This window comes from Gymnodraco acuticeps, unplaced genomic scaffold (assembly GCF_902827175.1).
Source record: "Gymnodraco acuticeps unplaced genomic scaffold, fGymAcu1.1, whole genome shotgun sequence".
Classification (NCBI taxonomy): Eukaryota; Metazoa; Chordata; class Actinopteri; order Perciformes; family Bathydraconidae; genus Gymnodraco; species Gymnodraco acuticeps.
In genome coordinates this window covers 19,452-43,801 of record NW_022989898.1, presented here as the reverse complement: position 1 = coordinate 43,801, position 24,350 = coordinate 19,452, and the positions used below count along the sequence as shown (strand labels likewise).

The 24,350-nt window shown below is 39.4% G+C and overlaps 1 long non-coding RNA gene and 7 gene segments (V, D, J or C); 5 read left to right on the top strand and 3 right to left on the bottom strand.

Moving 5' to 3' along the window:
* The first annotated feature begins 1,683 nt into the window (after positions 1 to 1,683).
* Positions 1,684 to 2,440, top strand: LOC117539486. The segment is given in 2 exon segments: positions 1,684 to 1,786; positions 1,963 to 2,440. Coding segments are annotated over 2 exon segments (357 nt in total).
* A 479-nt stretch (positions 2,441 to 2,919) lies between these two features.
* On the bottom strand, positions 2,920 to 5,059 carry LOC117539514. The gene is made up of 2 exons (XR_004568015.1): positions 4,932 to 5,059; positions 2,920 to 4,630 (listed from the first exon to the last, which is right to left on the bottom strand). It is a non-coding gene; the product is annotated as an uncharacterized LOC117539514 (long non-coding RNA).
* LOC117539470 lies at positions 5,044 to 5,771 on the top strand. The segment is given in 2 exon segments: positions 5,044 to 5,250; positions 5,343 to 5,771. Coding segments are annotated over 2 exon segments (402 nt in total).
* A 1,477-nt stretch (positions 5,772 to 7,248) lies between these two features.
* LOC117539540 lies at positions 7,249 to 9,219 on the bottom strand. The segment is given in 3 exon segments: positions 7,249 to 7,839; positions 8,963 to 9,088; positions 9,204 to 9,219. Coding segments are annotated over 3 exon segments (465 nt in total).
* On the top strand, positions 9,115 to 10,304 carry LOC117539442. The segment is given in 2 exon segments: positions 9,115 to 9,718; positions 9,811 to 10,304. Coding segments are annotated over 2 exon segments (411 nt in total).
* An 8,194-nt stretch (positions 10,305 to 18,498) lies between these two features.
* LOC117539488 lies at positions 18,499 to 19,295 on the top strand. The segment is given in 2 exon segments: positions 18,499 to 18,582; positions 18,759 to 19,295. Coding segments are annotated over 2 exon segments (357 nt in total).
* Positions 19,296 to 20,651: 1,356 nt separating this feature from the next.
* Positions 20,652 to 22,801, bottom strand: LOC117539533. The segment is given in 3 exon segments: positions 20,652 to 21,242; positions 22,372 to 22,543; positions 22,796 to 22,801. Coding segments are annotated over 3 exon segments (501 nt in total).
* LOC117539461 lies at positions 22,541 to 23,663 on the top strand. The segment is given in 2 exon segments: positions 22,541 to 23,127; positions 23,220 to 23,663. Coding segments are annotated over 2 exon segments (402 nt in total).
* The last annotated feature ends 687 nt before the right edge of the window (positions 23,664 to 24,350 follow it).

Below are 24,350 nucleotides of genomic sequence, written 5' to 3'. Positions count from 1 at the left end.
TATGTCACTGTATCTCAGATTCAGTGCATGATGTGAAAGATTAAAATGTCTCTACATACTCCTATGTCGACTCAAGAGGGCAGCATTGTTGTTGTTTCATGCAGATGTAACACAGACAACTCTCAGAGAAGATTTGTTGGCCTTAATGCACAATTATCAAGTTTTTAAATAAGGTTATTGCTGGTTTTACTGCTGGTACTGGTAGTCTACATCCAGGGTGAGATACTGATTTGAGTCTACAGAGAGTGCATTAACCAGCCTTTACAGAAATAGGGTTATTTTAGTTTAATGTTCAAACTGTTCTTCATATAAAATAGTTTGCATTCAGTAGCTATGTTTTATTTCTCTGTCTCTGAGCTGTAGTTGATTTGAAATGAAAGTCACTCCCACCACCAAGAGCTGAAGATGCATGAAGTGACTGCTGTATGGGAGCTAATGTCGGCCTCATAGTCAAACAAGAACCTCCCTCGTATGAAACAGCGTACAGAGTGCTGAGCTGTGACCTGACCTGAGGTTCTGATACGCACCACCGGCACAGACGCACAGAAACTACATGAGCCCCAGTCAGAGGGGAAGTGAAACTCGAATGTTCCCCTTTCCTAATACAGATGTTCAATTATATACATAGTCACTCAGAAAAAAAGGCCATCTCTGATGAGAGATTAATGTAAAACAGGATCTACAGTGTGACACTATGTGACTAGTACTGTGTTGCACATTTATTAACCAGGCAATACATTAAATGCATAGATCAGGGGTGTCTTGTACTTTCTTTATTTGCCGATTCAAAAGTATAATGGAATATGGCCCACACCTGAAACTTCAGCTTGTCTTATAATATACTTCTTAAATATATATGTTGACTTATATTACATAGTAGTATTCATGTGGTAATAAACCCACTTTTCAAATACATTTAAGTTGAAAACATTTTCTAACAAATCTTAGTTGATAAAAAAAAGCACAATAACTTATTTGCATAACAAGCTTGAAATATATACTTAATATTTCCCCTTATCTTAAGCAATCTGAGGCTCCTGTTTTAAGGGATGAGCTGCCAACACTTGTTATAACAAAATTAATGAAACCCTATGGAGAGCTGTGAGCTTTTTTACTTAAATCATATTCAGGTAACAAGCATGATTTACCTACATTTGATTGATTTAACTTATAACTTAATTTATGAGGCAAAATACCTCACCTCTAGTGAGTGGCCCAGCCCTTTGTATGTATTTCTCTATGTGGCCCCTCATTGAGGTAAAATCATCCAGTCTTGACGGACCTGTTAGATATTAGATGTCTCTCTGTTGCATGGCATGCTGTGTCTCTATTCAGTGGATTTGATAACAAGAAGGGACATCCTAGAGAATCAAACACTCAGTGGATATTGAGTTCAATGTAGATCGATTTGCCAGCGGGGGAACTGTTAAACTGTTCATGAGATACTTCAGAAAGAAGTGGAAACAAGGAAAGATGTTTGCAAATAAAAGAAAGTACCTAGAAGAGCATTACCCTCACATTTCAGAGTGACTCTGAATGACCAAATGATGTTCAAGAGATGTTAAACCGTAACTAAAACTCACCTCAACTGCATTTTGGTTCCTCAAGGACAGGTGTCTGTGTGACGTGTGACATGTCATTTGCATGATTGTAATGCTTCACTGCTCCTCACAGTTTTAAGGTCTTGAGTCACGTAGAGTCTGAACCGTGTTCCTGCACTCATCCTGAGAACTGGAGATCATGTTGTCAGTAACTCTGCTTGTCATGTTGGGCTTTCTGTGTCAGGGTGAGAGACTTTGAAAATGTATCATCTGAAATGATAGGAGTAATGTATGTGTGGTTCAATGTGTGTCTTTTCTTTTCATGTTTGCATCCAATGTGCTTTGTCTTTAACTCTTTCTATTATCATTTAAACTGCTGCTCCATGTTGTTGGTTATCTAACATTTCACTTCTCATTTCAGAGTCTTCTGCCAACAAGTTCCTGACTCAGACTGACTCATCCAAGTCTGTTAGTGCTGGAGGGACTGTGACCATCAGCGCTACAGGGAGCTCAGATATTGGTGCTGATCTCAGTTGGTATCTTCAGAAACCTGGACAGGCTCCTAAACTTCTTATATACTCATCATCATCTCTGTTCTCTGGAACTGAGCCTAGATTCAGTGGTACTAGATCTGGTGCTCAGTACACTTTAACCATCAGTAACGTTAAGGATGTTGATGCAGGAGATTACTATTGTCTGGGTGCTCACACCGGTTTCACGTTCACACAGTGATTTAGAGCCGTACAAAAACCTCCTTCAGTCTCAAGTAAAGCGTCCTGCTGCAGCTGCAGGTGAAGAGACTGAGAGGAGGAGAACTGGTCCAGTGAACACAAGAGTCATCAAGCAGAACCACCATGAATCCAAATAAAGCTGACTCTCTTCAGTTCTTGATGACTAAACTGGGATGGTTAGATTATTGTTCGCCACTGACATCAAATTAAATGTAAACATATCTCTACTAACACCTGCATAACATAAAGTAATCTCTGACACAGACCACTGCACGCTGAGTAGAGAGGAACTTCACCAAACACTAACTATTCATACTAATATGTTGAATTAAACAATGCTTAGAAATAAAGGACTCTACTCTTAGCCTGGAGAAAAATCTATGCCTGATATTATATTTGAGCCGTCCTCTCAGCCTCACTAAAAATTAAGTTCACGTTAGCATCAAATACTTAATCACGATAAAACGGTTTAATATAATTTTCTTCACTACTAAGTCACTTTCATTGAAAATGTTATAGATATGAAACTTAAATAATGTTCTAAACTAATCCAAAGCTTTATCTTGTTCTGCTGATAGAAGTGCAGAATGTTATAAAACCTTTTAATGTATTACTACTTTAAATAAAACACCAAACACTTCATCATGTTATTTATCAGAGAAAGCTTTATTAGGAACATCCTGAATCATCAACATGACAGTTACTAAGCACACTCTCATCTCTGCTGAGCTTCACACATCACTCTCTAAGTTGCTGCTGTCCAACACTTTACAGCAGTGTTGTTCTCGGCCACACAAAGCTTCACTTTCCTCTACAAACATTAAAGCTCCTGATGATCAGACGCTGTGAGACAGAGTCCATACAGGACACATTCAAACATTCAGAGGCTTTACTGTCATATGCACAGTAGCTGCAGTGAATCAGAACCAGAGTCAGAATACCTTTAGTAGTCCCTCAGAGGGGACATTCACGCTGTTACAGCAGAAAAGAGCCAGAGACAGCTTCATGTTACGTAGAAGCATGCATACAAAAGTATTCAAGTAAAAAAAAGTTATAATATAATAAAAAATGAAATAAAAAGTTACACAATTTACAAAATATACCTCCTGTAACAGTTCTGAGGATTTAGCAGCCAGGTATATATTGCACAGGTATTAACGGCATATATACATATTGCACATATTGCACATAGGCGATGTAGATAAGGCAATGAAAAGCCCAAGGCTCCTCCAACAATGCAACGTACAAATATGTAGGACGTAAAACAATAAAACATATTTTAAAAACATTCAAATAGTGCCAGAACAAACAGAATGAGGAAGGAAATGAGGGTTTAATAAATAGAATAAAATGTTAAACTTGACGTTTGGAGTCAGAGTGTTATTCTGTAGCTCTCATCAGAACAAGAATTATACATTGAAGGTACAGGACAGAGAAAGTGGGGGTCAGCTGTGACTATGAGCTGTGATCACAAGAGGAGCTGAGGCATGGGAGAACACGAGGGTTTCATTCATAAAATCAAACGGTGATACTTTATATCATTCTGGCATTTAAAATAATGAATCTTCTTCTTTGGCACTCATCAAAACTCCTGAAGAGTTACATGAAAGTAAGCAACGTAATGAAGGTGTTCATGTAATGATCATTATATGAAAAGCTTTATCTCTGCTTTACAATGTTTCAGAATGAATAACTAATCTCTGAAATCATTTACTGTTCAGAAAAACTAAAAGTAACATCTCATACAGTTGAAGACTTTGTCATCTGTTTGTTTCACTTCCTTTGAACTCTTTTAAACTAACGGACTGTGAACGCACCCTGCAGCGACTCTGAATGTACAAAAACACACTTTAATGTGTTTTAACGGATCCTCAGCACATTTTATATGAAACACTTGTTGAATGTTAAAATATATAACAATTAAAAAGTAAATCACAATTAGATGTTATGACAGAGCAGCTGTTCTTTGGTCAATTGTGAGCTAAAAATGTTTTTATATCTTATTAGAAAAGAAAAGTAAAACGTACATATAATTCACCGTAACATCTTCTTTAATATTACAATAAAACTAACTTCGCTTAATGTTTTTAAATTCTTCAGACAAGCTTTATAGATTTAAAAAATATCAACATAATTTAAATTATCCAAAATAATGTCTTGATTTATCAAATTCTGATGTAAAAGTAAATGTAATGTTTTCTGTGTTAGAAAATACAAATCTCTGGTACTTACAGTGAACGATGAGTTTGGTTCCTCCACCAAAAGTGTACCACAGTGATACAAACTCATTGAGTGGCCGTACAAAAACCTCCTGCACTGTCAGCAAGCATGTAGCACTGAGAAAGCTCCCTGATCTCACTGATAACAGAGACACATATACAGTTTTTAAATCAACAAAGCTTTTCTAAAGATATGGATTACATCTCTGGAAGAATTATGTCATTTCTCATCACTTTTCTACACCTGGCAGAGAAACCATTACAGTCTTCTACACAACTAACTTTGTCAGTTTTATATTAGTTTCTACACGGTTAAATGAACACGAGGCTTTTCAATAATAGTTATTAACAAAGGTATTTGAAACAGAACTGAAACATGTTATTGATCTACAGTGAATCTCTGTATGTATGTTAATGTCAGACAAACAGACATATCATACCAACCACAGTGGACACAAACTCAAATCCTCATCTCCACTCCTGATATAAATATGTTCTTCCATTCAGATGATAGACGGTGAAAATCCAGACAGTGTTCCTCCTGGTTTCGTGTCCCACGTTGCCTTCAGTGTGCTGAGAGCAGAGACATCATTTCCATAGAGAGGAGGCTTTGCATGGTCAGCTGATCCTCCAGTGAACTGAGAAGGTTTATAGTCCTGTGAGTTCAACACTGCAGGACTCACATGTGTCAGTCAGCAGAAAGCACCATGACTCTCATCACCATCCTCATCTGGACGCTGGCCTGCTGCTGTTTCACAGGTTCATTCACTCAGCAACATTTCAAACATCATGTGCTGCCTTTCCTCTCCTTTCTTTCTGCTGAGAAATCAATGATCTGTTTCTGTGTGCAGGATGCAGCGGTCAGACTGTGACTGTGACTCAGCCTGCAGTCGAGACGTCTGCTCCAGGATCCACCGTCACTCTCACCTGTAAAAGAGTTCCCAATGATGGCAATTGGCCATTGACGTCCTGGTATCAACAGAAATCTGGACAGCCTCCAAAGCTCCTAATAAAACATGTGAGCACACTTGAATCAGGAACAGAACCTCGGTTTAGTGGCAGTGGAAGCGGCTCTGACTTCTCTATGACCATCACTGGACTGAAGGCTGAAGATGCAGCAGTTTATTACTGTCAGAGTTACCACGCTATAAACAGTGCAGGCGTGTTCACACAGTGATTTAGAGCCGTACAAAAACCTCCTTCAGTCTGAAGCAAAGCGTCCTGCTGCAGCTGCAGAGGTGAAGAGACTGAGAGGAGGAGAACTGGTCCAGTGAACACAAGAGTCATCAAGCAGAACCACCATGAACCCAAATAAAGCTGAAACACACTCACAGACACTCTTCAACACCCTGTTTAAACTATATTATTGTCATTAAATTCAGTCTCTTTATGAGTGAGCTGGGAAAGTTAGATTGATGTTGAACTATAGCCACTGATATCAACATATATTTAACAGTAACTTTATGAATGTCTGTACAAAACAATTAATGATATTACCGCAGTCCAAACATACGCAACACAATTTAAATCATTTGAAGTACTGTAAACACAAAATGTTGTTGTTTACACTCCACTGTGTATTTTAATAGATTTAGTATTTAAAAGACTCAATCTATTAAAATGTGTTGACTTAGTAAAGCTTAAAACAGTACTGATTATGCACAACATTTTCCATAACAAAATGCCTCCTAACATTCAAAAGCAGTTCCAAACCACAGTCAGGAAATACCCAGCTAGGCATCCTGACTGGTTGTGTAGCAAGCCCTGTAGAACAACCATCACATCACAGCTGATCCATAAACGGAGTTAGAACGTGCAATGGACTTCACCCAGACCTTTCAAGTATCACTCGTCATCAACAATTCAAAACTAAATACAAAAAGATTCTATTTGCAGATTTCTCCAGTTTACAAATATTGGATATTCTCGGAATCATTTTTCTTCTTTTTATTATTATTATTTCTTTAGAACTAATACCTTCAGTTTGTTTATTTATTTAATATGGTCTACATTACTTTACATCTATTTTGTCCTTATTTATTTTCATCGTTATGGGGTTGAATTATTATTTCAGCCCTGGAAATGTCCTTGCAATATTTGTATTGGTGTATATGAGTGCATGTGTATTTGTGTACTTATACACTTGAACATCTGTATATTTTGTGTAAGTGTGAACATACAGTATGAATGTAAAAAAAGTCACTTAAAAATAAGTGTTCATAATGTTTATATGCATATATTATTATTATCATTATTTATTTGCCAAGTACATGTGTACATATGTATATATTTATATATAGTATTTTCATTTTCAAAAATGGAAGTTGAAACTGCTATTGACATGTGCAGAAAATGACCCTATAGTTTTTCTTATATATATGCATTTATTATTTTCTTACCCTAACTTTTATATTTTATTTTCTCCAGTTTTCTTTAGTTTTCTTTATTTCTTTGTACTCCTTCATTTCTATACGTTTTTGACGCAATAATGCCAATGTTATATTAGGATGATTCACAGGAGGGCTACTTCCCATAAGCTTCAGCCCTCCCGCTTCTACTAATGTTGTTCATCTTTGTGTGTAAGAATTATAATTCTTTTTTGTAATGAATTTAGTAGAATAAAAGAATAAAAATAAATTAAATAAATTGTCCCACAATCATAAAGGATATTAATATAATACGAGGTTTCATACTGAAGGTATTAATACATCTTTCTCACAATGAACATATGAATTAAAGAAGTACAAAGACACAGTCTCATTTTAATCAACATTTTTATTTAATGATGGTTTAAAGCTCACGCCACATTTGAGATGAATGATGAGTTTCTGTTGGAGTGAAACAAATGAAATCCAGTTGAATTGTGAGCTGATGAACAAACAGGAGAATATGCAGGAAGTGAGGATTAGAGAGCAACACTAACAACTGAGCAGAGACAGCAGCAACATGTGAGCAGAGGAGATGTGTGTCTTCATGAAGATCTCTAGCAAAGCAGCGGCTTCCTCTCCAGACAGGAAGTGATGCTCTACTCCGAGCAGCGGGCAGGGTCCAGGCTTTGAGTGACAGGGCTCTGTCCACTCAGACTGGCCTCACAGCTCACTGAGCCCGCCCCCCTCCAGCTCTCTGCAGAGAGGCTCAGGGTGCTGCTCCAGCTGTAGCGGCCGTCGCTCCCCAGGACCTCCGGGCTGTGGGACCCCCCTGAGGAGCTGCTGCTGCCCCCCAGCTTCCAGCCCAGCTTCCAGGCGGAGGGGAAGCCCCCGCTGGCCAGACACACCACGGTGGCACTGCCCTGCTGCAGCTCCTCTCTGGAGGGGGGGAGGACGCTCAGGGTGGGCTGCTGCACACCCACTGGAGCAGGGAGGGAGGGGGGAGGAAAAGGGAGACATTAGAGTGAACACTTGATTATAAGGTCCTTTTTTGATGTTGTCATTTTGCTGCTGTCAAATCCTTGTGTCAGTACTTTACGATACCAGTCACCTCTGTGGAAACATTGGTATCACTGCCTTTTTTTATTTACATTTGAGTGTTGTACGTCTTTTAAAAGAATAACATTCATCTGTTTGCAACTTACACATTATTTATCTAATATATCATATTCCAATTACTTGTATCTAGACTCTCCTTGCTCTATTGTATCTGTGCTATTGTGCTGCTCTGTTGGAGGAGCCTGTGACCTAAGATGCTCATTGAAGTATCTGCACTGTAGCTATGTACACATGACAAGAAAAGCCTTGAAGCCTTGAATCCTTATATTTCATCAAATATAACAGAATAAGTTGTGCTGCTGTTACTCTCATAAATCACTCAGGATCAGACCCACATGATTCAAGTGTGAATGACTGACTTTGTGTAAAGTGTGCAAGCTAAAGATTCATTGATAATAATGATTGAATATCTTCACATGTGTGATGATGTTCTTTAAACTGACAGAGCTGAACGTCTCAAGTGAAAACAGTTCAAACATTTATCATCTGTCTCTTTCACTTCCTTTTCACTGCATGTCAAATCAATGAACCGTGAACACGACGACAAGCTGCATTAACTGATACAATCACAAGTTTAAATGAATCCGTATTTAACTTGAATTCAACTAAATAGTTGATATTTTAAAAGACAATAGATAAATAATGTAAATAAATACAATATTGTGATCTACAAATGTAAAACTGAATGTGGCGGAGACGTCACGCGTTAACACATTTTAATAAATAAAAACATTTAGTATAAAGTTGTTATGATAATAAAATATAATATAGAAAATAAACAAGTTATTTGCTTCAAAAAAATTATTTGTACGAAAAGAACAATTAATATAGAAGTCTGCAAAGGTTCCTTTCAGATTACAAGAGGAGCTTAATACAAAAATATAAAAATGGAATCTAAGTTTTTTTTAACTTGAGTCTCATTTAATAATTAATGAAAGTTATATATTTGCTAATAGTTGTATAAAATACAAATCTCTGGTACTTACAGTCAACGATGAGTTTGGTTCCTCCACCAAAAGTGTACCACAGTGATACAAACTCATTGAGTGGCCGTACAAAAACCTCCTGCACTGTCAACAAGCATGTATCACTGAGAAAGCTCCCTGATCTCACTGATAACAGAGACACATATACAGTTTTTAAATCAACAAAGCTTTTCTAAAGATATGGATTACATCTCTGGAAGAATTAAGATGATTTATGTCATTTCTCATCACTTTTCTACACCTGGCAGAGAAACCATTACAGTCTTCTACACAACTAACTTTGTCAGTTTTATATTAGTTTCTACACGGTTAAATGAACACGAGGCTTTTCAATAATAGTTATTAACAAATGTATTTGAAACAGAACTGAAACATGTTATTGATCTACAGTGAATCTCTGTATGTATGTTAATGTCAGACAAACAGACATATCATACCAACCACAGTGGACACAAACTCAAATCCTCATCTCCACTCCTGATATAAATATGTTCTTCCATTCAGATGATAGACGGTGTAAATCCAGACAGTGTTCCTCCTGGTTTCGTGTCCCACGTTGCCTTCAGTGTGCTGAGAGCAGAGACATCATTTCCATAGAGAGGAGGCTTTGCATGGTCAGCTGATCCTCCAGTGAACTGAGAAGGTTTATAGTCCTGTGAGTTCAACACTGCAGGACTCACATGTGTCAGTCAGCAGAAAGCACCATGACTCTCATCACCATCCTCATCTGGACGCTGGCCTGCTGCTGTTTCACAGGTTCATTCACTCAGCAACATTTCAAACATCATGTGCTGCCTTTCCTCTCCTTTCTTTCTGCTGAGAAATCAATGATCTGTTTCTGTGTGCAGGATGCAGCGGTCAGACTGTGACTGTGACTCAGCCTGCAGTCGAGACGTCTGCTCCAGGATCCACCGTCACTCTCACCTGTAAAACCAGTAGCAATGTTTACAGATGGGGTAGTAATGATAATTTGTCCTGGTATCAACAGAAATCTGGACAGCCTCCAAAGCTCCTGATAAGATATGTGAGCACACTTGAATCAGGAACAGAACCTCGGTTTAGTGGCAGTGGAAGCGGCTCTGACTTCTCTATGACCATCACTGGACTGAAGGCTGAAGATGCAGCAGTTTATTACTGTCAGAGTCACCACTACATAAACAGTGTTAATCTGTTCACACAGTGATTTGTCGTCGTACAAAAACCTCCCTCAGTCAGACTGCAGAGACTCTGAGCTGTTACAGCAGGAACCACCTGCAGCTGCTGAAGAGGAAGAGACTGACACAGCCCACTGAACTCAGAGCTGACAGGAACCCACCCAGCACTATTCACTTCTTATTCTTAAATACACATATGTTAATGGATTAATGAAATTAAACCCAGTCCAAAACACATTATATGTAAAAGCAGCATTACACAAACCTTATTGTGATCTCTGCTTCCCCGAATTAAAACAACAAACGCTCTTTAGCTTTTCCCCACATGTCTCCACTTGGTGTGTTTCACAGCAGGAGCATCTCTGGCCTCTCTGGAGTTATTATTTCATCATTATTATAAATATCCTGATTCAAAATGACAAAGATCAATCTAATGAAGTCTTTAAAATGTTAAACGGTGGCTGATTAAAACCCTCTTATTCACATCAATCAATGAACTTATCCATTAGTTAACCTCAAATTCACATCTTAGTTAAAAACTTCAGGTTTTCTAAAAACCAGTTTCATTGAAGTTTCCTGAAATGTTTTTTGTTCCATTATTGAAACCAAAAACAGCAGGAACATCCAAGAGACGTTGAGTTTGAACATGATTTGACCCCTGACCCCCCCTGAGACCACCAGTGCAAAGCAGAGGCTTTAGGACGAGCAGACGTACATCACAATCACAATCAAGTTTATTACCAGATACTTTGACACATACAAGGAATTAGCTTTGATGTCTGGTGGTACGAACATAAACAATCTAAGAAAATAAGTTGCCATAGTAGGTAAAAAATATAAAGATAATAAAAATAAGTATTTACACCAAATTTAAATAAAAATATACAAAGGACCTTAAAAGCTAAAACACTAAAACACTTAGAACAATGAATATATGGCAATATATGGCAAACTACAGTACATTATATTTAAAGTGGAGGGCTGTGCAGATATGTGTGCAAACATGTGTAAAATGCAGTCAGAGTTGAGCATGAACATGGCTCACAGAATTAAGAAAGAAGAAAGAACAAGATGTTGTTCACATGATGTGCAATAATGTAATTCTGTGACTGGCGAAGCCACACACAGTCTACTATTCAACATACTTATTAGTACAAATGCTGTTCAACTATTGTTCTTCAAATCTTTATTCTTCCGCATCTTATTATTGTGGTTTCTTCCTGTATGTTCCTGCCTGTGTACATGACATAAACTGCTCACAACCAATTGCCCCTTGCAGGATTAATAAAGTTGTTGATTGATTGATTATTTCAACCAGATTTCACCGTCTAACTACTTCAGCATACTTTCAGCTAGAGACCATTCAAATATTAAAATGTTCAGCTCCTTCAGGACACTTTTCTTGTTTTTGACATTTATACTTTTTAAAATATACCGCTTTTTAAACTTTTATTTTTACAATGTAACCCAATGGGAGTATCCTTCAAATCCTCTTTTACCTACACCGTGTTTAAAATGCTGCTCCTTCAGCAGACTTTCAGCTACAGACTTCATTCCTACTTTGAAACGGTCACAAAACATTCAGCTATTACATTTGTATTCAGCTTTTTGATATCTTTTAGAGTTTCTAACTCATCAACGTTTAAGTTTTATATAATGGTTGTCTATGGGATGGACTCTTCAGGGCTAGAGTGCGTGACATCCTCACTTATGGCGCGTTTCCACTGCAGCGGGTAGCCCCGTTTAAGCGTCCTTAACCGTCCTCAAGCGGCCAGGCCGGTTTTTGGTGGCGTTTCCATATAGCCTAGTGTAAGAGAATATTTTCATCTGATCTGTTTATAGAGTTTCTTATTGTTTTATAGAATCTGTGATACTGCAAACATCTGCTTGTAGTCAGTCAGAGACTCCTCTGTGATGTTGAGGTCACAGGTCAAACGCTTCTCCTATGTCCGTGGGGGGTTGACCTGGCAGCATCTCTTTGAGACAAGCAGACCATTGTCTCGCATCGGCTATTGATTATACGCGGGCTTTCTGGGAGCCCGCCTCTCCTCGTGTTGGTTAGATGTTTTGTGTCTTTTGGGTTCAGAGATTACCTTGGTGGAGCACAAGGACAGTGTGAAACTAGGATGATCTCCCGGCCGTATGTAATTGTCTGTCTCTCAATAAATATCAGTGTATTGACAGGCGAATCCAGTTTCCCTCATTTGATGATGCGCTCAACATTGCTGCAAATAAGTTTTTACTTCACACCTAGTACCGGCCAGCGGGTACTTTTTCCCTCTTTTTCCGGCCTCTTAAAATCGTGGTTCCCTCAGACCAGGGCCAGGGCTGAACTAGTGACGTCAACACTCTCGACTGCTGATTGGTCAGAGAGAATCGTCACAAGATTGCGCGCGAGTTCATCCCTAGCGTCGCATATATATCTAGAAGCAAGCTTGCAGCATTTTTATAAACAGCATTTTGTAAACGGATGAGCTACAAAAATGGCTACGTCTAATAAGAAAAGCACACCGTGGTCGACCGAGGAGGTGACGACGTTCCTACATCTCATTGGGGATGATCAAATCCAGCGGGAGCTCGACGGAACAACTCGAAATGTGAACAAAAACAAAGCCGATCGCCCCGCCTACACTGCGTTGCTACCCCAGGTCCTAAACTGTAATGGAAATGCGCCACGGCCTGGGCCGGCCAGCGAGGCAGCCCGAGGCCAGAGCGAGGACGCTTAGGGACGCTTAAACGGGGCTACCCCGCTGCAGTGGAAACGCGCCATTAGAGTGCTGAGGGTGGTGCAGCTGCCTGGTTTGGCACCCCCACTATAACTATGTCCAAGATAGTCGTACTGTCACCAAAATCACACTGGTGCTTGTTTTTTCCATCTTATCGGAGAAGGATAATATGGAAACCTCATATTTTAATTGGCAGACTTCTAGAACAATTTGAAATAAGCAATAATCTTATGGACTTGATTCTTGATTTTTTAACCAATAGGACACAAAGAGTGTGCGTGAATGGGACCTTATCTGATCAAGTCAGCTCCTCCACTGGCTACCCCACAAGGATGTATCCTTTCGCCACTATTATTTATAATTAACACTAATATGTGTCAAAGTAGGTGGGAAAATAGGACTATTTTAAAGTATACAGATGACTCTGTAATTGTTAGTGGGCTCCAGGACAATGAGACCAGCCACGGCCCTGTCTTTGACGACTTTGTCAGGTGGTGTGAGGAGTCCTATCTACAACTGAACATAAGCAAAACCAAGGATATGATCATTGATTTTAGAAGACATCCCCACATACATGAAGTCTTAACAATCGCGAATCAGAAAGTAGAATTAGTGCAATCATACAAATATCTGGGGACAATTATTGACTCAAAATTTAGCTCTGATCCAAAATGTGAAGCTGTGTGAAAAGGGGGCACCAGCGTTTGTACTGTCTTAGGAAACTGTCCTATTTAACATTGACAAAACCATGATGATTGTTGGGGAAATATTTTCCAAGGTCCATGACTTTGACCCAGTTTATCAGTTCAAACTGTCCTGACTGAGCACACGCACCTGTAACCTTGGCTGCTGTGCTCTCAGTGTTCTGTCTCCCTGTTCCTGCCTGTTGGAGTCAGCTGATAGAGGTGTTATGATTCTATCTTGTTATGCACAATGTTGATTATTCTCTCTGAACTAGCTAAACACATGGGTCTGGCCGCAGGCACGGCTGCAGTGCACGCAGGGAGTGGAAGCAGAGCGCTGAACACTCACGGCTCTTATTAAAACGGCGCTTTCTCACCGGAGTACTTGTCCCCGTCATTCTTAAAGTACCGACACTAATGAAACGGAGGAATCGTACCGTTTTTAACGGCAGGGTATCGCGGTACCTTTCAAGTATCGGTACACCGTGCAACACTAGTCTGGGGTAGAGTTCTTCAGAATTGACGTGGCAACTCTCCCGTGCAGTCAGACCATGGCTGCTGTGACTTGTGATGTGAATCCTCCGGCCGAACCTCCTAAATAAACCATCAGTGTTTGACATCAAAGCTCCTGCTCTTCCCGTGTCTCTTTCCTGAGTCGGTGACTCCCACTGCATTGCTACACAGAAGTTTCCCTTACAATGATCATATTTTATCGTGCTTTTATCGAGTCGATTCTGTCTTTTTCATTCATGTCATGGTTTGGTAACCTGACTTTAAAGAGCAGAAACTCTCTGAGTCAGATCATCAAGTGGTCCAGCAGACTGATTGGTGAGCCACAGCTAAACCTGGAGACCCTGTACCTCAGGCAGTTACAGCGGTTATCCAGCTCCATATTAGACGATGACTCCCACCCTCTGCACTCAGAATTTAAGCTTCTTCCTTTGGGCCGGAGGTTACTTGTCCCAAAGAGTAGACCGAAGTGGTATAAAAACAGTTTTATCCCAGCAGCTATTGCACAAATTAACACATCATAGGAGTGTCACACAGATGCCAATTTATGTATTTAATTTTGAATTTTGAATGTCCATGTTTGTACTAGAGTTTGTACTTGTGTTTTTCTTATTAAATGTTTTTGAAATATTTTGAGATTTGACGGAACAGGGTGTATTTGTTATTTATCCTTTTATTATAGATATGTCTGTTGTTTGTGTTTGTTTTTAGAGTGTGTCAGGATGGATCCCTTGTCCCTTTTTCTGCAAACAAAATCTACCTACGGGTACAAATAAAGAACCTGAACCTGAAGGTTTTTCATCTTATGTCTAATGTTATGTTGGTGTCTCGTTTCGGTCATAACGCCATTTGCTGGTTTCAGAATTATCTAACCGACCGTACTCAATGCGTCAGGTTGGGTAGTACTGTCTCTGAGCCTGTCACCTTGGAGAAGGGAGTTCCACAGGGCTCTAATTTGGGGCCCTTGCTCTTTTTATTATACGTAAACAATATTTGTAATCAGATGCAATTTTCTATATCATATTTATGCTGATGACACTATTGTATACTCATGTGCTCCTTCTCTGGATATGGCCGTTTCCAATTTAAAATCTTATTGTATTGTTAGGACGGGTGGCGCAGTGGTCTGTGCATCTGATCATCAGATCAAGGGGGAGTGCTGGGGAACTCCAGTTCGAAACCCGCTCCTGCCGCCACTGCGTCAGGCCGTCGTGTCCTTGGGCAAGACACTTCACCCGGATTTGCTCCTGTGGGTATTGTCCACAGTACATGTATAATACCAATGTGTACTTGTAAAAGCGTGAAGATGGACGGTGTGGCGCAGTGCGCTGTGCAATGATCATCAGATCAAGGGGTGAAACCCGCTGCTTCTGTAAAGCCGGTGTGTCCTTGGGCAAGACACTTCACCTGAACTTGCTCCTGTGGGTATTGTCCACAGTATCTGACCATTGCATGTGTAATGTGTGTATATGTAAAGCGCTAAAGTCATTGATAAAGCACTATAATAAATGTAAGGAATTATTATCACGCTGCAGCATGCGCTTCTTGATTCTAAACTGCTATTGAACGGTAAGAAAACCAAATCAATGCTTTTTGCTCCCAAGTCAGCGTCCTCTTGCCTCTCCATTGACACCCTTGCTGTTGTCTCTGTTGAGTTTGTTGATACATACAAATATCTGGGCTTTTAGTTGGACAGAAATCTAAAATTTAAACACCACATTGAAGTTCTAACTAAGAAATTGAAATTCACTCTTAGCTTGCTTTACAGACTTAAACGTTGTTTTTCAACATCTTCCCGTAAAAGGTTGGTCTCTGGCTTATTCCTGTCCCAGCGTGACTACAGTGATACAATCTATAGATTTGCCTGTCCCACTGTTTTGGCCAAACATGACCCACTCTACCATGCTGCACTGCGATACATATCAAATGCACCCTATAGGACTCATCATTGCACGCTATAGCCTAACTGGATGGTCCTCACTTAGTATGGGTAGGATGCAGCATTGGTTTTTATTATTGTATAAAGCCATTTTAGGTAAGCTTCCACTGTATATATATGCCAGATTTGCTCCAGTTTGTGAGTCTTACAACCTCAGAACCAGTGCCTGGATACGGTTCCAGGTTCCTGTCGTGCGGACTGAGGCTGGAAAAAGGAGTCTTTTTCATTATGGTCCTTGGTCTTGGAATGACCTTCAATCAAGCCTCAAACTGATGGCTCTTGTCCCTATAGCCTGTTTTAAATTGAAGTTGCCTGAGGTCCTTACCACCAGCTGCTCTTGCAGTAATAAGTAGTGTACCTTTCTTACTGTCCCAAATGTGCACAATGTAGTGACTGGTTTTCGTCTTTTGTTGTGTTCTCTGTATTTTATATGTCTGTGTTATGTGTAAGAACGTGTAACGTTGCTGCCTTCTTGGCCAGGTCAGCATTGTAAATGAGATTTGTCTCAATGTTTTCATCTGGTTAAATAAAGGTTAAATAAATCAAAACAATTTGTTATAAAGCCATGGAAAGAGATGCACAATGCAACTTAGAGACTAAGTGAACAAAGAGAGAGGAGAAAAGAGACGCAACAAGTCCACAAAGAAATGCAAAATGATGAGAAAGAGGCATGACGCCACAAAGAAGTGCTAAATTACTTCATAAAGAGGCAAAACAACTACAAAGAGACCCAGACAGACTCTAGATTGTTATACAGGGCGACTGCAAAGCGATAAAGACTCACAAGAGAACTTTGCTCCGATGAAGAAGGGACTTTTATGTCACTGTATCTCAGATTCTGTGCATGATGTGAAAGATTCAAATGTCTTTACATACTCCTATGTCGACACAAGAGGGCAGCATTGTTGTTTTTTCATGCAGATGTAACACAGACAACTCTCAGAGAAGATTTGTTGGCCTTGATGCACAATTATCCAGTTTTTAAATAAGGTTATTGCTTGTTTTACTGCTGGTACTGGTAGTCTACATCCAGGGTGAGATACTGATTTGAGTCTACAGAGAGTGCATTAACCAGCCTTTACATAAATAGGGTTAGTTTAGTTTAATGTTCAAACTGTTCTTCATATCAAATAGTTTGCATTCAGTAGCTATGTTTTATTTCTCTGTCTCTGAGCTGTAGTGGATTTGAAATGAAAGTCACTCCCACCACCAAGAGCTGAAGATGCATGAAGTGACTGCTGTATGGGAGCTAATGTCGGCCTCATAGAGTCATACAAGAACCTCCCTCGTATGAAACAGCATACAGAGTGCTGAGCTGTGACCTGACCTGAGGTTCTGATACGCACCACCGGCACAGACGCACAGAAACTACATGAGCCCCAGTCAGAGGGGAAGTGAAACTCAAATGTTCCCCTTTCCTAATACAGATGTTCAATTATATACATAGTCACTAAGAAAAAAAGGCCATCTCTGATGAGAGATTAATGTAAAACAGGGTCTACAGTGTGACACTATGTGACTAGTACTGTGTTGCACATTTATTAACCAGGCAATACATTAAATGCATAGATCAGGGGTGTCTTGTACATTTGAATTGGCCCTCATCGAATTCTAAAAGTATAATGGAATATGGCCCACACCTGAAACTTCAGCTTGTCTTATATTATACTTCTTAAATATATATGTTGACTTATATTACATAGTAGTATTCATGTGGTAATAAACCCACTTTTCAAATACATTTAAGTTGAAAACATTTTCTAACAAATCTTACTTGATGAAAAAAAGCCCAATAAGTTATTTGCATAACAAGCTTGAAATATATACTTCATATTTCCCCTTATCTTAAGCAATCTGAGGCTCCTGTTTTAAGGGATGAGCTGCCAACACTTGTTATAACAAAATAAATGAAACCCTATGGAGAGCTGTGAGCTTTTTTACTTAAATCATATTCAGGTAACAAGCATGATTTACATTTGATTGATTTAACTTATAACTTAATTTATGAGGCAGAATACCTCACCTCTAGTGAGTGGCCCAGCCCTTTGTATGTGTTTCTCTATGTGGCCCCTCATTGAGGTAACATCATCCAGTCTTGACAGACCTGTTAGATATTAGATGTCTCTCTGTTGCATGGCATGCTGTGTCTCTATTCAGTGGATTTGATAACAAGAAGGGACATCCTAGAGAATCAAACACTCAGTGGATATTGAGTTCAATGTAGATCGATTTGCCAGCGGGGGAACTGTTAAACTGTTCATGAGATACTTCAGAAAGAAGTGGAAACAAGGAAAGATGTTTGCAAATAAAAGAATGTACCTAGAAGAGCATTACCCTCACATTTCAGAGTGACTCTGAATGACCAAATGATGTTCAAGAGATGTTAAACCGTAACTAAAACTCACCTCAACTGCATTTTGGTTCCTCAAGGACAGGTGTCTGTTTGACGTGTGACATGTCATTTGCATGATTGTAATGCTTCACTGCTCCTCACAGTTTTAAGGTCTTGTGTCACGTAGAGTCTGAACCGTGTTCCTGCACTCATCCTGAGAACTGGAGATCATGTTGTCAGTAACTCTGCTTGTCATGTTGGGCTTTCTGTGTCAGGGTGAGAGACTTTGAAAATGTATCATCTGAAATGATAGGAGTAATGTATGTGTGGTTCAATGTGTGTCTTTTCTTTTCATGTTTGCATCCAATGTGCTTTGTCTTTAACTCTTTCTATTATCATTTAAACTGCTGCTCCATGTTGTTGGTTATCTAACATTTCACTTCTCATTTCAGAGTCTTCTGCCAACAAGTTCCTGACTCAGACTGACTCATCCAAGTCTGTTAGTGCTGGAGGGACTGTGACCATCAGCGCTACAGGGAGCTCTAATATTGGTGGTCTTCTCAGTTGGTATCTTCAGAAACCTGGACAGGCTCCTAAACCTCTTATATACTCATCATCATCTCTGTTCTCTGGAACTGAGCCTAGATTCAGTGGTACTAGATCTGGTGCTCAGTACACTTTAACCATCAGTAACGTTAAGGAAGTTGATGCAGGAGATTACTATTGTCTTGGCTACCATGGTGGTGGCGTGTTCACACAGTGATTTAGAGCCGTACAAAAACCTCCTTCAGTCTGAAGTAAAGCGTCCTGCTGCAGCTGCAGAGGTGAAGAGACTGAGAGGAGGAGAACTGGTCCAGTGAACACAAGAGTCATCAAGCAGAACCACCATGAATCCAAATAAAGCTGAAACACACTCACAGACACTCTTCAACACCCTGTTTAAACTATATTAATGTCATTAAATTCAGTCTCTTTATGAGTGAGCTGGGAAAGTTAGATTAATGTTGAACTATAGCCACTGATATCAACATATATTTAACAGTAACTTTATGAATGGCTCTACAAAACAATTAATGATATTACCGCAGTCCAAACATACGCAACACAATTTAAATCATTTGAAGTACTGTAAACACAAAATGTTGTTGTTTACACTCCACTGTGTATTTCAATAGATTGAGTATTTAAAAAACTCAATCTATTAAAATGTGTTGACTTAGTAAAGCTTAAAACAGTACTGATTATGCACAACATGTTCCATAACAAAATGCCTCCTAACATTCAAAAGCAGTTCCAAACCACAGTCAGGAAATACCCAGCTAGGCATCCTGACTGGTTGTGTAGCAAGCCCTGCAGAACAACCATCAAATCACAGCTGATCCATAAACGGAGTTAGAACGTGCAATGGACTTCACCCAGACCTTTCAAGTATCACTCGTCATCAACAATTCAAAACTAAATACAAAAAGATTCTATTTGCAGATTTCTCCAGTTTACAAATATTGGATATTCTCGGAATCATTTTTCTTCTTTTTATTATTATTATTTCTTTAGAACTAATACCTTCAGTTTGTGTATTTATTTAATATGGTCTACATTACTTTACATCTATTTTGTCCTTATTTATTTTCATCGTTATGGGGTTGAATTATTATTTCAGCCCTGGAAATGTCCTTGCAATATTTGTATTGGTGTATATGAGTGCATGTGTATTTGTGTACTTATACACTTGAACATCTGTATATTTGGTGTAAGTGTGAACATACAGTATGAATGTAAAAAAAGTCACTTAAAAATAAGTGTTCATAATGTTTATATGCATATATTATTATTATCATTATTTATTTGCCAAGTACATGTGTACATATGTATATATTTATATATAGTATTTTCATTTTCAAAAATGGAAGTTGAAACTGCTATTGACATGTGCAGAAAATGACCCTATCGTTTTTCTTATATATATATGCATTTATTATTTTCTTACCCTAACTTTTATATTTTATTTTCTCCAGTTTTCTTTAGTTTTCTTTATTTCTTTGTACTCCTTCATTTCTATACGTTTTTGACGCAATAATGCCAATGTTATATTAGGATGATTCACAGGAGGGCTACTTCCCATAAGCTTCAGCCCTCCCGCTTCTACTAATGTTGTTCATCTTTGTGAGTAAGAATTATAATTCTTTTTTTGTATGAATTTAGTAGAATAAAAGAATAAAAATAAATTAAATAAATTGTCCCACAATCATAAAGGATATTAATATAATACGAGGTTTCATACTGAAGGTATTAATACATCTTTCTCACAATGAACATATGAATTAAAGAAGTACAAAGACACAGTCTCATTTTAATCAACATTTTTATTTAATGATGGTTTAAAGCTCACGCCACATTTGAGATGAATGATGAGTTTCTGTTGGAGTGAAACAAATGAAATCCAGTTGAATTGTGAGCTGATGAACAAACAGGAGAATATGCAGGAAGTGAGGATTAGAGAGCAACACTAACAACTGAGCAGAGACAGCAGCAACATGTGAGCAGAGGAGATGTGTGTCTTCATGAAGATCTCTAGCAAAGCAGCGGCTTCCTCTCCAGACAGGAAGTGATGCTCTACTCCGAGCAGCGGGCAGGGTCCAGGCTTTGAGTTACAGGGCTCTGTCCACTCAGACTGGCCTCACAGCTCACTGAGCCCGCCCCCCTCCAGCTCTCTGCAGAGAGGCTCAGGGTGCTGCTCCAGCTGTAGCGGCCGTCGCTCCCCAGGACCTCCGGGCTGTGGGACCCCCCTGAGGAGCTGCTGCTGCCCCCCAGCTTCCAGCCCAGCTTCCAGGCGGAGGGGAAGCCCCCGCTGGCCAGACACACCACGGTGGCACTGCCCTGCTGCAGCTCCTCTCTGGAGGGGGGGAGGACGCTCAGGGTGGGCTGCTGCACACCCACTGGAGCAGGGAGGGAGGGGGGAGGAAAAGGGAGACATTAGAGTGAACACTTGATTATAAGGTCCTTTTTTGATGTTGTCATTTTGCTGCTGTCAAATCCTTGTGTCAGTTCTTTACGATACCAGTCACCTCTGTGGAAACATTGGTATCACTGACTTTTTTTATTTACATTTGAGTGTTGTACGTCTTTTAAAAGAACATCCATAACATTCATCTGTTTGCAACTTACACATTATTTATCTAATATATCATATTCCAATTACTTGTATCTAGACTCTCCTTGCTCTATTGTATCTGTGCTATTGTGCTGCTCTGTTGGAGGAGCCTGTGACCTAAGATGCTCATTGAAGTATCTGCACTGTAGCTATGTACACATGACAAGAAAAGCCTTGAATCCTTGAATCCTTATATTTCATCAAATATAACAGAATAAGTTGTGCTGCTGTTACTCTCATAAATCACTCGGGATCAGACCCCCATGATTCAAGTGTGAATGACTGACTTTGTGTAAAGTGTGCAAGCTAAAGATTCATTGATAATAATGATTGAATATCTTCACATGTGTGATGATGTTCTTTAAACTGACAGAGCTGAACGTCTCAAGTGAAAACAGTTCAAACATTTATCATCTGTCTCTTTCACTTCCTTTTCACTGCATGTCAAATCAATGAACCGTGAACACGACGACAAGCTGCATTAACTGATACAATCACAAGTTTAAATGAATCCGTATTTAACTTGAATTCAACTAAATAGTTGATATTTTAAAAGACAATAGATAAATAATGTAAATAAATAAAATATTGTGAACTACAAATGTAAAACTGAATGTGGCGGAGACGTCACGCGTTAACACATTTTAATAAATAAAAACATTTAGTATAAAGTTGTTATGATAATAAAATATAATATAGACAATAAACAAGTTATTTGCTTTAAAAAATGTATTTGTACGAAACGAACAATTGATATAGAAGTCTGCAAAGGTTCCTTTCAGATTACAAGAGGAGCTTAATACAAAAATATAAAAATGGAATCTAAGTTTTTTTTAACTTGAGTCTCATTTAATAATTAATGAAAGTTATATATTTGCTAATAGTTGTATAAAATACAAATCTCTGGTACTTACAGTCAACGATGAGTTTGGTTCCTCCACCAAAAGTGTACCACAGTGATACAAACTCATTGAGTGGCCGTACAAAAACCTCCTGCACTGTCAGCAAGCATGTATCACTGAGAAAGCTCCCTGATCTCACTGATAACAGAGACACATATACAGTTTTTAAATCAACAAAGCTTTTCTAAAGATATGGATTACATCTCTGGAAGAATTAAGATGATTTATGTCATTTCTCATCACTTTTCTACACCTGGCAGAGAAACCATTACAGTCTTCTACACAACTAACTTTGTCAGTTTTATATTAGTTTCTACACGGTTAAATGAACACGAGGCTTTTCAATAATAGTTATTAACAAATGTATTTGAAACAGAACTGAAACATGTTATTGATCTACAGTGAATCTCTGTATGTATGTTAATGTCAGACAAACAGACATATCATACCAACCACAGTGGACACAAACTCAAATCCTCATCTCCACTCCTGATATAAATATGTTCTTCCATTCAGATGATAGACGGTGTAAATCCAGACAGTGTTCCTCCTGGTTTCGTGTCCCACGTTGCCTTCAGTGTGCTGAGAGCAGAGACATCATTTCCATAGAGAGGAGGCTTTGCATGGTCAGCTGATCCTCCAGTGAACTGAGAAGGTTTATAGTCCTGTGAGTTCAACACTGCAGGACTCACATGTGTCAGTCAGCAGAAAGCACCATGACTCTCATCACCATCCTCATCTGGACGCTGGCCTGCTGCTGTTTCACAGGTTCATTCACTCAGCAACATTTCAAACATCATGTGCTGCCTTTCCTCTCCTTTCTTTCTGCTGAGAAATCAATGATCTGTTTCTGTGTGCAGGATGCAGCGGTCAGACTGTGACTGTGACTCAGCCTGCAGTCGAGACGTCTGCTCCAGGATCCACCGTCACTCTCACCTGTAAAACCAGCAGAGATGTTGGAACTTGTAGTGGTAATAAATGTATGTTCTGGTATCAACAGAAATCTGGACAGCCTCCAAAGCTCCTGATAAGATATGCGAGCACACTTGAATCAGGAACAGAACCTCGGTTTAGTGGCAGTGGAAGCGGCTCTGACTTCTCTATGACCATCACTGGACTGAAGGCTGAAGATGCAGCAGTTTACTACTGTAAAAGTATTCACTCTGGCCCAGTGTTCACACAGTGATTTGAAGTCGTACAAAAACCTCCCTCAGTCAGACTGCAGAGACTCTGAGCTGTTACAGCAGGAACCACCTGCAGCTGCTGAAGAGGAAGAGACTGACACAGCCCACTGAACTCAGAGCTGACTGGAACCCACCCAGCACTATTCACTTCTTATTCTTAAATATACATATTGTAGAGGAAACTTCTGTGTAGCTATGCAGTGGGAGTCACCGACTCAGGAAGGAGACACGGTAGGAGCAGTAGCTTTGATGTCAAACACTGGTGGTTTATTTGGAGTTACGGCCGGAGGATTCACATCACAAGTCCACAGCAGTCCCGGTGAGACTGCACGGGTGGGTTGCCACGTCAATTCTGGAGAGCCTGTCTCTTGCTAGCCCATTTAACTGGTTCCACAGAGAGTCATCAACATGTTTTGATAAGATAGCTTTAGATAGTTTGGGCACACTAAGTTACCAGCTTCCGCCACTTATGGCCTTGCATATGTCATGCCCTGGAGTCCTCAGACAACAGAGAAGGAAGTGTCCCAGTGTACCCACAATACAGACCATCTGTGACCCAGTATTGACCGGTCACAGAATGGGAACAATAACATTATTGTCTGAAGCAGCCTGTGTCCTTAAAGGAGGTAAACAGACGTCAAGGTTTTTCCTGTATGTCACATCTTGGCGTCTACGATAATTATTTCCCTAACACATATGTTAATGGATTAATGAGGTTAAACCCAGTCCAAAACACATTATATGTAAAACACAAAACACATTATATGTAAAAGCAGCATTACACAAACCTTATTGTGATCTCTGCTT